General features: G+C 41.4%; 2 protein-coding genes across 4 annotated transcripts in view; one reads left to right on the forward strand and one right to left on the reverse strand.

Moving 5' to 3' along the window:
* LOC105929026 (E3 ubiquitin-protein ligase CBL) overlaps window positions 1-1069 on the forward strand; it is a 34959-nt gene extending 33890 nt beyond the window's left edge. The window contains exon 15 of the mRNA XM_036142743.1: window positions 298-1069. Within this exon, the coding sequence (XP_035998636.1) occupies window positions 298-650 (353 nt within the window). The 3' untranslated portion in view covers window positions 651-1069. The remainder of the gene's footprint in view (window positions 1-297) is intronic.
* A 7637-nt stretch (window positions 1070-8706) lies between these two features.
* Window positions 8707-17681, reverse strand: part of mcama (melanoma cell adhesion molecule a) — a 93048-nt gene continuing 84073 nt past the window's right edge. For 2 of the 3 annotated variants that reach the window (XM_036142744.1, XM_012866619.3), the window contains 3 exons: window positions 16534-16663; window positions 14789-14918; window positions 8707-10684 (listed from right to left, as the gene is read on the reverse strand). In XM_036142744.1, coding sequence (XP_035998637.1) covers window positions 10682-10684; window positions 14789-14918; window positions 16534-16663 — 263 coding nt within the window. In that variant the 3' untranslated portion in view covers window positions 8707-10681. The remainder of the gene's footprint in view (window positions 10685-14788; window positions 14919-16533; window positions 16664-17681) is intronic. The other variant, XM_012866621.3, reaches the window with a different exon arrangement.

Consider the following 17681-nt stretch of genomic DNA (forward strand, 5'->3'; position numbering starts at 1 on the left):
ATTAATCCCCTAGATTATTAATCCTGAATGAAATCTCGATGTTTTTACTGCCTGCCTGACGTGTTTTTGGGCTCCGACTTTCTAAGTGTCCATTTCATATTATGGCTGTAAGAATTTTAATCAGATCTGACAAAAAGATGGGATTTGCGTCAAATTTGTAGCAGGAAAAGTTAGACAATTTACCTTTTTAAAATGTTTGGATCTACAAACCCTGTAGATTAGAGTCTGGTTTTAGATTAAATTTTAACCGCAGCGTCCCACAAACGACTAATTTCCGGCCTTTTGTCCGTTCTCCAGGTACGTTTGCTGAATCTGATCGGCCTCCCAGACCCCTCCCACGCAGAGCCAACTCTGACCGACGCCCTCGGCCTTTCAACCGGGACCTTTCCACTCCGCTGCCGGAGCTCCCCGGCCCCTCCTCTGCCTCGCCGCCGCCCCCTCCTCTTCCTCCCCCGCCCCCGCCCGGCGCCGCCGCTGCTGCTGCCGGGAACCAGGCCCTGAACGGTGAGATCGAATGCCTGATATCCCAAGGCTACTCCATCCAGGACATCCAGAAAGCCCTGATGATCGCCCAGAACAACCTGGAGACGGCCAAGAACATCCTGCGTGAGTTCGTCTCCGTCCCCTCCACGGCTCACATCGCCACATAGTCGCTCAGGTCCGGCTCACTCCCCCCCCCCCCCCCCCCCCCATGTCTCCGCTTCGTGCCATTATTGTGGACAGCATTAGCCGAGCACTTTCCTGCAAGGACTTCCCTCTGAGGGAGGACGCCAGACAAACATCCAAAGTTAATTGTAATCAACTGCGTCAGGTATTATTTTGCTTTTTCTAAAAGGATTTCCTGTGACTGATGCTGAAGCCTCAACATTTACTCCATACCGCCCCCCGCTGGAGATGGAAGGAACTGGATTCCCCATCAGCAGACTGCTTCACCTGGCTGGGCTTAGATGGCCTAAAACATGTAAAAAGGAGCGAACAGAAGTCTGTGGCGTGTGAGTTAGTGCGCCGGAGAGCGTCGGTGGCCGGTCGTGCCTCGTTAGGTCTCAGTACCCCCCCCCCCCCCCCCCCCCCCCCCCCCCCATCATCTGCTGGTTCAACAAGTACTTCAGTGTGAAAGTACCATAACCTGTACTGTGTGTAGTACTAACAGTGGCCCAGAGTCTGCGTTTTTATTCCTGTTATTCCAACGTTTGCCTCCACATGTGAGGCGGCCGGTTTGTTTTGCTACAAAGTCTCAATCTAACAACCATTTTCTATTTTTTTTTTTTTTTTTTTTTTACATACAGGCTTGACTCTTTGCCAAGGAGAAGTCAGTTCCCTACGATCGACTATTAATCTTTGTCCATGAGAATCTCACTTCTAAATCTTGATCAAACCGCTCTTAAAGTTTGGAGTAGACTCCATTTCAAACCTTAACCCCCAGGTAACAGGACCGGTTCCCCCTCCTGTCCCAGACTGATCTACCTCACCAGGCTCCCAAGTCCCTGCGCAGATTAGGGATGAATGATTTTAACTCTGAGATTATTAAACCATGGATGTGTTTCCGGCTGATGCACTAACATCCGTTTCCTGACCCGTTTTACCCTCACAGTGTGGAGAAGCGGCTGGGTTAGGTACTTCCTGGACGCAAACAACCGTGCACCGACACGTTCACACATGAAGGCAGCGTTACGCGGTCTGTTAGCCCAGTGTGCCGCTTACTGGACTGAAACCAGAGAGATGCCATAACAAGCATAACAAACCCCACAGAGAACACAGGCTGCCTGCAAGGCACCGCCCTGCAGAAACACTAACCTGAGAGATCACAACCCCCCCACAGAACCTGCCAGGGGCCACAATACCAGTCAGTTACCCGCAGATGAACTCACTGCTGCCCGCCTGATCGCTCCTGCTTTGTCAGGGAAAACGGAGAGACGACGATTAAACGTGAGCCGAGAATGAAATGAGAAAAATAAGCCAACGCTACATGAAGGCAGTGATGTCCCGATCAGTCGGTTAAAAAAGTCCCGTAGCCACCCCAGTATCTCATTAATATCAGTCAGTGACATTAAACGTTAGCGATAAAGCCACACTACATTTTATCAGTACTATAAGTTCCTCACCAATGACGTGGGTTCTCCTTTCTTACGTCTGGCTCGACTCCTCCGGTCCTCAGCAGTCACCGCGCTCTTACCTTTGAGGGAAAACATTTCCTCTGGACGCGTTTTAACGACGTCCTGAAGGTTAACGCCTCTGGCATTCTGCGCAGCGCTGACACAGGCTAATGCTAGCATGGTTTCTCCCTGCTGATCTTATTCTGTTTAAAAAAAAAATCAGGCTTTAGATTCGATTCCACTAAATCTTCTGCAAACCAAAACTTGGCGCTTTGCATTGAGAACATTTAACTCCACTGCACAGGGAGCTGCATGTGGATGTGAGAGCGGGTCACATGAGACGGCCATGGAGGCGCCGCAGCCCGTACAGTCTCTCTCCAAGTGAATGTTAGTGTAAAAGGACACAAGGGCTCTGATTCTGAACGGAAAACTCTCAATTGATCAATTATACTATCAGTCCAGAGGGAAGGAGGCGGTGATTGTTAGGAATGGGCCGTTTCTTGGCCACAGGCAGAAGTTTCCTCCCTTAAATCAGGATCCTGAGCGGATATCCGGGGTCCGTAATGCAGCACAAGGCTGGAAGGGTCGGTTACCTGAACTCAGACCAGATTTCATGCACCAACACTCGACGGTGACTCTAGTGGAGATGCACCAATCGCTATTTTCTGGGTCGATTGGTGATTTCTGAAAAGCAGAAGTTTGGAATCCACTTCATCAAATGTCTTTAGTGCGTCAAAGCAGGTGCTGACGGTTGATTCGGTTATGGACTGGAAAACATGTGGATAGTTTTGGTACTCCGGCTGATCGGGGGGTAAAATCAGAGATTTGGCTTTTAGGCAGAAGGATTAGTGCTCGTCTACTTTAAAGGCCTTTAAGCCCGCTACAAGTTAAAAACCCGATTCCTCCGAAGTCTGTGACGCGAGTCGCAGTTTCAGTTGCTTTTAATCACATGTTATTAGGAAGACGTGATAATGTTTGGTTTAAGTGATAAATAATTAAAAGGTGGGTTCACATCCCAGGGTGGTATTTCCATCTGAACAACAAGCAGCTTCTGGGCGACGTCTGCAGTTTAGTTATCGAAGCATTTAAGTTTCCACCTTCTGAAACGCATATTTAGCGTTAAACGACTACAGTTCCCACACATGAGGCGTAGAGAGCCTGAACGGGCGACTTAAATAATTGATAAACATTTACGGCAGCCAGGAACTTCCTCACGGTTTACAGTTTGCATACGCTGGTTGTGTTTAGGAGAGCTCTGACTTTGAGTCATTCCGTATGAATGTGTAAAGGTTTTATCGTGCTTTATGTTTTCTAACAGATTGTCTGCAGGACGAGGCGTTCCTAAATGTTTCTGCAACGTTAGATTAGTTGAGATTATGGCTCAACCTGCAGCCGCCGACCATGTTTTACACGCCAAGGCTCAGATTTACAGCCGAGTCAGCAAAGAGTTGTGGCTGAATGATTTGCTTCGTCCTTTTCCCACCGGAGCCTCTTTTATTTATTCTTTTGTTTGTGAGTTTTAAAAATCGTTCAACTGAAAATGTTACAAAAAGTTACTTAAATACATAATTACAGCATTTCTATTAAGCGTTAAGTGGAGAGAGAGAAAAAAAAACAATTTAAAAGCTTTGAACTTGTTCTCAGGTGTGATTTCTGTCGTGTAAATTGAGCCTGATCTGAACGTCAGAGCTTTCTAGGTGGCGCTAGAGCACAAACCGTATGAACTAAAGGCGCGTTCTGCGTCTGGTACTCATGATGTTGTTTAAAAAAAATAAAAACGGAGAGAAGTCTGTAACTGAACCGGCATCATTTAGATTTAATGCTAACCAGAAACCTGTTAAGGGTTTCAGGCCCTGCAGGGGCGACCCCTGTTGGTCGTTGTGTAGAATGCAGGTTTAAAACTCGTCAGTCAAGTCGAAAACTTGTTTATTTTCTATCCATCTGTTGAACATTTTCTGTTCCTACGTCTCTGTTCTTCTGAGGATAATTTAAAGGTCACCACAAAAAAGTGAATGTCTGGACAAATGGAAAACTTTCATCACATTAGCAGCGACGTTTAGCTGCTGTGATAAAGTATTTGCACCCTTATGGATTTTCTTCAGTCTGTCAAAGGTTTCAGATCATCAAAAACTTTTTAACATCAGTCAAAAATATGATTTCATTTATTAAGGGGAAAAACATTTTTCCACTCTGAATCCAGCAGAATTTAGAAAATCACTTTTTAAAAACACAAAGTAGGCTTCAGGATCTCAAATTGTAAATCTTTAGCATTTATGATGTCCTGACTGGGCCGTCAGAGTATTTTCTAATATAAATAATAATAAAAAAATGAATATGAATGAATGGCTCCACGTGTCGGTGCAGGGCGGCCCAAGTGTCCTTCCTCCATTTAACCCCCCCCCCCCCCCCTGCAGGTCTGAGAACCGGACGGCCGTTCTCCCTCAGAGCCATCAGTGAACCCGGCTGGGGTCGGCTCCCATCTGCTGACTTGTTTTTTATTTTATTTTATTTTTTTTTTGTGACTGTGTGTGTTGGTTTACCCAGTTAACTGGCCTTCGTCAAATGGAACTTGCCTACTAAAAACTCGTCGCTTTATTACCTGTATAGATACGATTTTATTTATTGTCTTTTTAATATCCTCTGCATTCATTGTGCCGCCATGTTTTCATGCCTAAGCCATTAAGATTTTTAATTAAACTGTATTTTCTTTAACCTTTTGGTCCTCGTGTTTTTTTTCCCCCCAGCTTTGACCTGTTAGATTTTCTTTGCCGCGTGTCCGCCCTAATTGTTGAAGGAAAAGAGGAACATGGTGCTTTCAGGGCCTGCGTAACAAAGAGCATCTATGCAGCGTTCTAGCTGCTGTTTCAGAAAAGAAACTATCAGGAAAACCTGTTTTTTTTGCTGCACAGGCTTCCAGTCTGGAAAAGGATGGAGGGAGCATGGAGAACAGCTCAAGCTTTTTCAGGTTGCACAGAAGAGCTTCTAACTTCAGTTATCAGGTCTTGCTACAAATTCTCAATTTGTGTGGACTTTGACTAGGCCATTCTAACGAGAATATGCTTTGATCTAAACCAGGGGTGTCAAACTCATTTTGGTTTAGGGGCCGCATACAGCTTAATCTGATCTCAAGAGGGCCACACGAGTAAACACATAAAAGTGGACTTGTTGATTTTTTTTTTTTATTAAATGAATTTCACTTTTACATAATATATTATGAATAACCTCAGCGTTTTTAAGAAAAGTATGTGCAATTTCAACAATACTTTTACTCAGTTATACATTTACTTGTGCATTATGCATAAGAACTGATCACAGTGATTGTACAATGTTGAAAAACATTTTTTCACATTTTTTGGAACTTAAAAACACTGTCCTGCATGACAAAATACATCAAACAGATAAAAATTAAGAAATGATTTAAAATCAATTTTCCGCATCTGAAGCTCAGTGCTACCATCTGCTGATTAAAACACAGCGCCCCTCGTGGACAATATAGGAACTGCAGATTTTCAATATTTTATCATTCTCTTCCTTTTATCTCCTCTTTCTTTCACCTTTTCTTTTTTTCTTCTTCTTATTTTCCTCTCCTACTTTCCCATTGTAGTGTCCATATTATTTGAGATATTCCCCCCGCATGAATCATAATAAAATTATTCACATTCATAAATCAAGCGGAGCACTATGGCAAAAGCAGTACTGCTCCACTTGTGAAAGTCAAATCTGATGAGCTCTTTTTGGCATTAAGACAACAATTATTATTGCCACATTGCCACACAGGACACTGGATAAATTTTTTTGGAATAATAATGCATTTAGCCAGCGGGCCGGACTAAATTGTTCGGCGGGCCGGAACCGGCCCGCGGGCCGTATGTTTGACACCCCTGATCTAAACCGTCCCAGTTCAGGGTGGTTGTCCTGCTGGGAGGTGAACCTCCTCCCCAGTCTCTGGTCTTCTGCTGCCTCCAGCAGGTTTTATTCCAGGATTGTTCTAGATTTAGCTCCATCCATCCATCAACTCTGACCAGCCCCCACAGCATGAGGTGTAGGGTTAGATTTCCCTCCGCCAAAAGTATCTTGGATTCCGCCCATAAACTTCAGTTTTATGACCAGAGCCCTTTCTTCGACATGTCCGCATGTGTCCCCTCCTTGCTTTGTGGCAACCTGGAAGCTTTCTGGCTTTATTCTCGCCACTTTACCATGAATCCCAAATTTGTGGAGTGTCCAAGTAATGGTTCTCCTGCTGATAGTCTCCCACCTGAGCTCTGGATCTGTGCAGCTCTTCCAGAGTCATCATGGGGCTCCTGGTCCAGGTGGACGTCCATGTCCTGGTGGGTCTGCAGGAGGTCCATCCTCTCTCCAGGTCCAGATGATGATCAGAGCTCTGGGAGATGTTGTAGAACCTGAAACTGCTGTAAACTGGACCAGAACTTCCTCCCTGGCCCGTCTGCTGGGTTCCCTCTTTTTATGATGCTGGTTGTTCTCTAAAGAACCCAATTTACATATTGGGTGGTTTCTGAAGACTAGACACCACTTTACTGCATTACACTAATTTGTATTGCTCCATTCCAATAAAAAAAAAACAGTTTATGGTTCTAAAGTGGATCTATAAACTCTCCCACCAGGTACTGGTCCTGCATGCAGTGAGGTTAAAGTTGGATATCTGGACTTGAATGTTTTAAAATATAATTGAGTACATTCTGAGTGTTTCTGAAGCTTTTATTTTAATAAATAAATAAATAAAAAGTTCTATTTGTGATTTCAAACTAGATCATCTGAATATGCAGAAGTAGCCCAGGAGTTTGTGATGGTACAAACTGAAAGTCCTGACATCCTTCAGAGTTGATTATCGGATCTAAAGTTAAGGAGAATAAACAACAACAACAACAAAAAAAAACCCAGAGAGGAAAAACTGGACTTTAAATTACACTTTATCCCTTAAGAGAAGCTTTTTTTTTTTTTTTTGATCAGGGTCGCCACTGGCAGTTCAATGGGCTCCCGTTCGGTCTCTCCCTCCCTCCGAGGGTGTTTACTCGGTGTGTAAATAGGGCTGCACAATTAATTGCATTTGCAATATCATAGCAATTTAAAAAAAAAACGCAATTTCGAAATCGCAGAGGTCTGCAATTATTGGCTATGTAACAATTAGTGAATCAGACACGTCCTTTAGGTGTCAGTAAAATGTTTAAAGTGGGTTTGCCTCCACATGGAACGGAGGACAGTTGCAGCAGTGAGATAATCTAATTTTATTACTTGTTTTAGAGTTTATGTAATCATACTGTTTTACCAGAAACTTTCAGGAATCTCACCATATTAAGTTCTGGTCAATCAGTTTAATGCATAGACTTCTTGGTTGGTTGCACTTTACGTTCAACAAGGATCGATGTCCAAATCAATTAAAAGCTGTTCTCTTGAATAATATTCTGATTAATAAAAACATTAAAAGTTCTTGTTTTAAACAGTCATTGTTTACAAACATTTTTATCTAGAGGACATTGTTGTAAAAGTAAAAAAATCAAATTGCATAACGCAGCAATTTCTGCTCAGAGTTGAGACGCAGCGGCTCTTTTAGCACCTGATCTGCACAGCAATGAAACAGATTGATTTGTTGTTTGTATAAGTTTAAAAAGACATGATAAATTAAACTGAAAATAAAAAGTTGCATTAAATCACAATATTAAGATAAAAAAATCGCAATTACATTATTTTCCAAAATCGTTCAGCCATTTCTCCCCTGCAGGCATCCGGTGTCAGGGTTCTTCCCCGTCTCAACGACTGGCTTGTTTGCAACCCTTCCCCTCTGTCTGCCTCTAGAGATACAGGCTGATTCCATCTGTGATGACCACTTTTCTCTGCGTGCTTTTGGTTTCCACTTCCACGAGGGCTCGTCCATCTGCTCCAAGAATGGACACCTTACTCCAGTTGGTCAGTCGACTCATGGCATGTGCCTTTGGGATTGCTGTCCCAAAGGCACAATGCGGTAGGGAGTGTAATAGCTTCATCATGGGTTGTAGATTTGTGCTTGCAAATTTGTGATTTGCACTTGTATTTTGTATGAGTTGACAACCAGGAATACAAATCTTAAATTTATTCATGTTTATCGACTTACAATTACAAATTCAGAGACCTATGCGTGCGTTTATATTGAGAGTTATCTTACCCCATAATCTCGACATTAACAGACTAAACTTTTTCTCTCCCCTCAGGAACCCGGCTAATCCCACAGAATATGAATTTAAAGGTTTTACGTTCAAAACCCGGAGCGCTGCCAGGAGGCCGCAGATCTGAGCGGAGAATATATAAGAAAAAACAAAAACAAAACAGGACTGTATGCCTTTAAAAGCTCATATCAGTCATGAGCGAGCCGTCATCACCTGGAGTTCTGTAGGTTTTGCTCTGAGCGGCTGCAGGACGGAAAGTTTGCTTTACAGCTTTAAATTCTTTGCAGATGTGTTTTCTATCCAGCGAGGAAATCCGAGCTACTGTTGGGAGCGGTTTGCAGCTCATGCTGACAGCGGTTTGGAGGCTGTCGTCCCCAACACACACACACACACACACACACACACACACACGCTGAATAAAGCTCTGCAGGAACAAGCCGAGGCCGCTCTGGAAGTGGAACCTTTATTTGGCATTATTTTCTTGTAAAAAAAAAAAAAAAAAAACAAAAAAAAAAAAAACAAGCATCAGAGAATCACATGTAGAGCACTTAATTTACACGCATGTAGAAAAGATAATCATAAGGATCCGTTTCAAACGTTTTCTCACCACTGAACAAAAAAAAAAAGATAAGATGCAGAATCATGGATCCGATCGGAAATCTGCGTTTAACTCAACAACGCCGGCGGTGTCGCTTCTCGTCTATCCAAGCGGGACGAAACGACAGAAAACTGAAAATATTTCACTACTTGTAAATGTTGCAAGTCATCAGGGCAGTGTCGCACTCACTGAGTAATAAAAGAACCTTTTCAAAATAAAATATACAGGGAGGAATATTCACAACGGCAGCGTTTAAAGGAGCCCAGCTGCATGTTTTCTGGGTCAGTTTGTGGCTCCAGCCGCTATAATTACGTCCGACTCACAGAGCTGCAAGAGCGCTTTCCTGAAACATGAAGCCGAAGAGCCAAAAAAAAACAAAAAACGGTCAGTGAATGAACGACTCTGTCCATGAACATAACATTATTTTATGTTTTCTTAAGTGGAGCTTTGAGGCTTGTTTTATTAAAGAATGTAAAATCCAAAATGTTTCACCTCCATCTGGAAAAGATTGGAGGAATTTAGAAACCCAAACCTTGAATCTGTTAATTTTTTTATGTTTGTGGTCCCTCCAAAAAAACTCTTGCAGCGATCTGTGAATTTAACGTGATGCAGCAGAATTAAATTCATTTTCCGAATTTTGATTCCATTTAATTTTATTGTAGAAAGTTTACATGCTTGATATTTTGATTGAATTGTTTAGCAAAATTGTATACATGAAAAAATTTGGTTTTCTAAACGTATATTGGTTTTAATATGTTCTAAATTGTAATTGAACCAAATTAAGTTACTGTTTAAAGACGCCTGCGTTTTATTTTATTTTAGATATAAAATAAAAATTGAAATGTACACCTTGTTTCCAAATCAAATAAAGTAAATGTTAAACCTTCCAGGGTTCTGTCACAGTGATCTTTCTGGATTCTTACAACAAAAAGGTACAAAATAAAAGCATCGTCTGCCCAAACGTAGCAGAAACACATGGGACCTTCAGTCCTTCACCTCTCAGTGGCAACACACAGAAAAAAACAGGTTCAAGAAAAATAAATTCAGTGTTTGATGTAAAAAAACAATTACAAAAAAAACAAAAAAAAAACAGGCACAGCAGATGTTGAGCTTCAGGAAGTCTCCCCGGCTTCTTCTAGCAGGTCTCTAATCTAAACGTATTTACAAACAGTACAAGAACATGACAGCAGTTTGGAAAAGATGGCCGCCGGTGCGTCTGGTTTCACCGGTGGTCCTGCAGAGCAAACTAAACGCACTCTGGAGGAAATCAAAGGAAATCTGCTGCTCGGGTCGAATGTAACGCGAGTTTCTACAAATCTGTCAGATGTAACGTTTGGTCTCAACATCACGTCCTGAGTGAAATCTCACCTGGATGTTAAAATAAAAATATGTAAAAACATGCACACAAGCCAGATGCTGCTTTCAACCGGAAATCTGAGCCAAGATATCTTAAATAACAAAATATAATATATACACTTTTATAAAAAAAAAAAAATGGATGGTTGACCATCGTACAAACACCAAACAACAGCAAAGAGCTGAAAACTAGGGAGGAAACTGAGTGCTGAAGCAAAGCCTCATTCAGGAGATCCAGATCTGTACAAACACACCTGGGAAAGGTGTGTGGCATGTGTTCCCGGGAAAATCTGCTGAATACTGCTGGGAACCAAGAACGAAGGGAGGGAACGAAGGGAGGGAACGGGGAGGGAACGTCCAGACTGGGAGGAGGCGGCGGTCTGCAGATCTCAGGTCAGCGGGAGCGTCCCGGGCCTCCTGGGCTCCAAAACGCTCTGTGAGCTGCCTCAGGCGGCGCCGCACAACCTTCAGGAGTTTTACTGCAATAACAGAGGAAGACGGCGAGCGTTACTCTCTCATTTAGGCCCAACCACGGCAGACACGGCCTGCAGCGTCCAATCAGAATCCCCCTTCTGATCCGGAGTTCTGGTTCTGGTCTGTGCAGCGGATCGGTTTATCTGGTTCCTAAGTTATAAACTCTTAAATATGTTCGTTAGTCTGCCAGAACCTGAGCTCTTCCCCTTTTAGCTCCTGAGAAGTACTTTAATATTTTAAGTTGCACTTTTTTTTCATAGTTTGGCCAATTCTGCGTCTTATATTCAGGTGCGGCTTATATATCAATTTTAAATGGTAAATCATTTTAACCAAGCAGTAAACATTACCGTCTAATAGCTGCAAGAGGGCGCTCTTGCACCACTTAAAAATTAATTGAAACATTAACTTATAAACAACAAAGTCTGAGCACATGTTTGTATGTTGTTTCATTGTTTCAGTTTGCATTCACACAGCAGAGCGTTGTTTGGTGCAGCTCTAAGGAAACAGACCGAGACAGAACCTGTTACTGGGCTGTGAAGCTAATAGCAGCTAGCGCTAGCTTACAGCTATGTTGTCTGGTTAGGTTACAACTTCACTGATGCACGTGAGCTTTAAGTTGCTACGCAACATCCGTGTCATACTGTTAGCTTAGCACGTAGCACCATTACGCTCACTGTCTAATTTCAGCATAATTAGACCGAAATGCTCTGACGAGAACTTTCTCGGTTTTAGTTGGTGGCTTTTTGTGCTAATTTACTCCATTTATCCTCCCAGGTTTGTTCCAGGTTATTCAGCTGATTGTGGATGCAGCTGTGTGATTGAATAAGTTGGTTTACCAGATTAAATGTAAATTTTTAGTCTTGGATTGTGTGAAATAAGTTTCTAAATAAATGGAATTTATAGGCCGAAAAATTTGGTACACAGCTGCAGCAACAAGTATTTACCCCCGCGTCGCATTTCTGCGTTTGAACCTTTTGTGTCACAATAAAATGTTTCAGATCATGCAGAAAAAATAGCAGACAAAGATCTCCTGAGTAAATACAAAAGGAAGATTTAAAATTATTTCATAACAAAGGGAAAAACATCCATTATTTGTCCTGTGGGAAAAGTAATCGCCCCCTACAGCCAATTAGCGGTACTGCGTCTTTAACTATACTAAAGGGTTGCTGGTCCACTATTCTTTGCAGGATTGTTTGAATTCAGATCATTGGAGGGTTTTCAGGCATGGACAGCCTGGTTAAGCTCATGCAGAAGATTTATTTCTTTAAGACTTTGACTCCATAACCTTTATTTTGTTTTCTAGTGGTTCTGACCCTGGATCTCTGCCATGGAGGCCATTTCTGCTCAGTCTCTCTAAGTTATTGTTGAGTCAATTGTATAAAGCTTGTTACTTCACATTACTCCCGACTTTTTGAATTGAGAAAGCTCATGGAGAGGAAGCGTGCGGAAACGTTCTTCAAAATACGGAGACAAGTCCAGTTTGTTTTAGTTTTTTTACCTTTTTTTGGAATGACCATGACCTGGATGACTGAGAATCTTCACCACTCTAAATTAGGACATTTTGGTACAAACATACAAAAAGGAGAATGGTAATATTTTTCTTGTAAATATGTCATATTCAGTAAATTAGAATATACATTTCATAAGGGCATGTTTGTCAGATTAAATGTACCCTTTAAATAAAACGACCTTTAAACAAGTATTAGACTTGCTTTTCATAAAGCTCCCATTTCTGCATGAAATTTTTTTTTTATTGGTCTGATGCAATATTTTAGTCTTAAATACTGTTTTTATTAAGCTGGAGGTGGGGGGGGGGGCTTTAAAGCGTCATCAGCTTGTGTTGACCTACAGTTGTGGTCAAAAGTGTACATACACTTGTAAAAAAAATCATAATGTTATGGCTGTCTTGAGTCTTCAATAAGTTCTACAACTCTTATTTTTCTGTGATAGAGTGATCGGAACACATACATGTTTGTCACAAAAAACAGTCATAAAGTTTGGTTCTTTCATAAATTTATTATGGGTCTGCTGAAAATGTCACCAAATCTGCTGGGTCAAAAATATACATACAGCAACATTAGTATTTGGTTACATGTCCCTTGGCCATTTTCACAGCAACTAGGCGCTTTTGGTAGCCATCCACAAGGTCCTGGCAAGCTTCAGGTCGAATGTTTGACCACTCTTCTTGACAGAATTGGTGCAGTTCAGCTAAATGTGATGGTTTTCTTGCATGAACCTGTTTCTTTAGCACTGTCCACATGTTCTCAATGGGGTTTAAGTCAGGACTTTGGGAAGGCCATTCTAAAACCTTAATTCTAGCCTGGTTTAGCCATTCCTTTACCACTTTTGATGTGTGTTTTGGGTCATTGTCTTGTTGGAACACCCAACTGCGCCCAAGACCCAACCTTCGGGCTGATGGTTTTAAGTTTTCCTGCAGAATTTGGAGGTAATCCTCCTTCTTCATTATCCCATTTACTTTCTGCAAAGAACCAGTTCCACTGGCAGCAAAACATCCCCAGAGCATAATACTACCACCACCATGCTTGACAGTAGGCATGGTGTTCCTGGGATTAAAGGCCTCACCTTTTCTCCTCCAAACATATTGCTGGGTGTTGTGGCCAAACAGCTAAATTTTTGTTTCGTCTGACCAGAGAACTTTCCTCCAGAAGGTTTTATCTTTGTCCATGTGATCAGCAGCAAACTTCAGCCGAGTCATAAGGTGCCTTTTCTGGAGCAAGGGCTTCTTTCTTGCACGGCAGCCTCTCAGTCCATGCCGATGTAAAACACGCTTGACTGTGGAGACTGACACCTGTGTTCCATCAGCTTCCAAATCCTTGCAGACCTGCTTCTTGGTGATTCTTGGTTGACTCTTGACCATCCTGACCAATCTCCTCTCGGCAGCATGTGATAGCTTGCGTTTTCTTCCTGATCGTGGCAGTGACACAACTGTTCCATGCACTTTATACTTGCGTATAATTGTCTGCACAGTTGCTCTTGGGACCTGTAGCTGCTTTGAAATGGCTCCAAGTGACTTCCCTGACTTGTTCAAGTACAATAATTCGCTTTTTCAGATCCACACTGAGTTCCTTTGACTTTCCCATTGTAGCTTTTGTAGCTGAGTCTAATCACTGGGTCAAATGAGCCCTATTTAAATGGGCTCATGAGAAGTCAACAGCTGTAGTCAATCAGAATCACTTAGAAGAAGTGAAGAGGCCATGACATGAAGCTAATTTGATTGACACAACTCGCTACTTCACCAAAGTTGACAAATTTTGTTGCTGTATGTATATTTTTGACCCAGCAGATTTGGTGACATTTTCAGCAGACCCATAATAAATTTATGAAAGAACCAAACTTTATGACTGTTTTTTGTGACAAACATGTATGTGTTCCGATCACTCTATCACAGAAAAATAAGAGTTGTAGAACTTATTGAAGACTCAAGACAGCCATAACATTATGATAATTTTACAAGTGTATGTACACTTTTGACCACAACTGTATATATTGTTATCCTTAGTTAATTGAGATACTTCAATTCTAAATAATAATCTCATTTATTGAATATGTCTGTATATATACAGTGTTTCATGGCTGTAGTGGTGCCAATGAGCCTGGATAGTCCGTCTTTACTATGAGAGATGACTATATCCACATGTTTTCTGTTAACAGGTATTTTGGAGTACAGTACATAACGCCCTGTTTGGGGTGTTGGATCACCTTGTAAAAGCCTTTTATAGCCATCTGGTCCTTCTGCTTTTGTTTCATCACTAAGCACCCCTCTGATTTACGACGATTTAAGATCATTTCCTCTTTACTCACTGAGCTCTCTCTGCAACAACAACTTCAAAACACACGCTCCCGGGTTTTTTAAAGAATGAGGAAGCTGCGATGGACGGCCTATTTAAAGATTCAAACCAGGAAAGCATTCATCAGTGCATCAATTACTCTGTTAGCTTAAACAATGTGCACACTGAGATGTTAAAATCATGTGGAGACGGACCTCTGGGGAAAAACCTGTAAACTTCTCCACATTCAGTGAAAGCTGAAGCCGGCAGGAAAGCCGCTGGCATTTTTTTTATGAGTCTGATCTGAAACTATTCACTCACCACAACAGTTACCTGGTCATTGGGACCTTTCTTCTCGCCGTTCACAGCCTTTAGCAGCACAGCATCCTCGTTCTTTGGGTTGTTCTTCATCTCCACAACGATGTCGTCCTTGGTGGGCTTCTCTTTGGTGCTGCTCAGGCAGGGAGAGAAGACACGAGGCAGCAAGAGAACTGATTACTAGGAACATGGTCATATTTAACAGAAATTCATGGAGGATCCATTTACTGATCCATTTACAAACATCTATTCCCAATAATGGTTACTTTATTTTTGGATGAAATAAAGCTGACAATGTAAACAGCTCCGGTGAAAGTCACTAATGATATTCTAAGATTATGGACTTGTGTCTGGACTTGTCCTGTTAGATCTCAGTGCTGCTTTTGAACCAGTTGAGCACAATACTCTTGAAAAAACCGGAACTTGTTTTGGGGATCAAGGGAACAGAACTAGGCGGGTTTAAATTTGTCTGACAGATTCCAGTTTGTTTGTGGCAACGATAAATCGTCACACTCCAGGGTTGCTTGTGGAATACCACAGGGTTCAGTGCTTGGGCCAATTAATAAATTAGAACATGACTGATGAAACTCGCTTTATAAGATTAAAGTACCTTTTGACATTTTAAACAAATGTTTGTAACTTTTCTTTTAGAAAGAATAACATATATAAAGAAAGCAAAACAAGACCAGTTTGGACTCCATTCACTTGTTAAAGGGGAAGTCACCCCCAAATCAACAATTTTTTGCCAATAAACTGCCAACATGGTTCTTATAATACTGTCTAAATATCCTGGTCATTATTTTGACAAATTAGTGCTTATTTGTTGAAATCCTGCTTTTGTGTCTAAAATAGTCAGTGTGGAGGACTCCTAGGGTTAAACGGCGGTCTTGCATTGAATGTGGAATTTGTATTTCTATTGGTTCAAAAGTTTTTGTGACATAATTTGGAGACACTGACCTCAGCAGCTCTGCCGTTGCGGGAATATGGCAAGCAGTTTTAACATTTAATCAGTTAGTTTAATTATCCGGGATTACCATTATAGACTTAATTAATGAATACATGAATGCTTTAAACAGGTTGGTGGAACCAGAAAACGAGCTTCACCGTCAGTGGCTCTTACTCATATTGACCAACATACAGAAATCAAGGAAGTAACATACAAATAAGTTTGTTCTGAGGGGTCCGCTTTCTAAAGGTAATGAAGGTGTTGCTGTATTAGGGGCTTTAAAAGTGTGCAGACACGACTAGGATCTGTTTTGTGTGTCTGGGAGGAGGAGGAATTTCATTATTAGATATACTGCATTTGAAATGAGATGATGGAAATTAGTTGTTCCAGTTCTAAGTGCAAAAAATCTTATTTCATTGGCAAATAGTCTTATTTACCTGCTCAAATCAAGGAAAAATACTTTCATTTGAAGAAATTTTTTCTTATTTTTAGTTCTAATTTTGCAGTGTAGATAGATAGATAGATATCTTTATTGTCATTTTGTATGCACAAAGTGTGTACAGAACAAAATTTCGTTTGCATACAGCTTGAAAAAAATCACTCTAGAAATCACAGTAGATTGCACTAATTTTCAGTGCAATCTACTGTTGCTGTCATTTTCACTGTTTTAGCATAGGGAGAAAAAAGACTGTGCTCAACTGTATCTCACACGCAAGCCTTGAAAGTTTTCAGTTTTAAGAAGAACAAATAGATGCAGTTAAACTTTTGTGCAGCAGAGCGGGTGAGGAGAGACGGTACTCACATCTCCTGTTTGCCTGAACGTCCGCAGGGGATCTTTCCCTTCTTATGCAGGAAGTAGAGGATGCTTCCAAGGAAGGCGAGCAGCAGCAAACACAGTATGATCACCACTATGATCACCCCGCTGCCTTCAACTGCACAGACAGAGGCCGATAGAGGCTGTCAGTGGGACAGTTTCTGCTCACAGGTGCAACCCAACACATTTCATTTGTCCTGATAATCAGAATCAGATCGTTTATGACGTCCTTACTCACTCACACATGCTTCTCGTCCAAAACAGAAAACAGGCCAAATGTGCACATTTAGCTCTCAGACCTTCAGAATATGTGGTGCATTTAAGATTTTTATTATTATTATTATTATTATATTATCTTTTGTTGTTCATTTCTAATTTACAGCCTTTCTATCAGGCATGGACCGGTTTCAAAAGGTTCAAAGTTGTCAAACCCACAAGAGCGTTCCATTAAACTATTCCTACAGATGATCGAATGAGAACAGAGGTTGCTCTGACTGCGTGAATCGTACAGCGCTAATGGGGATTTCATTATTATGAGATAAGAATCTCTCCAAACCAACCCGGATCCATGTGAAAATGTAGCTGCTCATCTCGTTAAGCCATTATTGACAGTGAACATCTGGAAAGCTGAGCTAATTTCTTTGGCCACACCGAGACCAGATAACGCTCAGAGTTGTTAATTTAAGAAATTACTGAAATAGAACCCGTCTGTCGACATGAAGTAGACCAAAAAGATCTAGAAAGGCAGCACTTTCAAGCCCTGATATCAAGAAATTCAAACTCAGATGAGAAACTAAATCAGACTGCAAAATGAGAACTAAAAATAAGTAACATTTTCTCGAAATGAATGGATTTGCCCTTGCTTTGAGCAATGGAACAAGTATTTTTACCCCTAAAATAAGATAATTAGATAGACTGCACTTGAAATAAGATGATGGAGATGAATTGTTCCTATTTTAAAAATCTTATTCCATTGGCAAATAATCTTATTGACTTGCTCAAATCAAGGAAAAATACTCTAATTTCAAGATAAACTTTCTTAGTTTTAGTTCTATTTTTGCAGTGCACTGACATCTATCAGTCTGGTAAGCATGAAAAAGCTGTTTCTAAGGCTTTGGGACGCCAGAGAACCACGG

The sequence above is a fragment of the Fundulus heteroclitus genome, chromosome 11, assembly GCF_011125445.2.
Source record: "Fundulus heteroclitus isolate FHET01 chromosome 11, MU-UCD_Fhet_4.1, whole genome shotgun sequence".
Lineage (NCBI taxonomy): Eukaryota > Metazoa > Chordata > Actinopteri > Cyprinodontiformes > Fundulidae > Fundulus > Fundulus heteroclitus.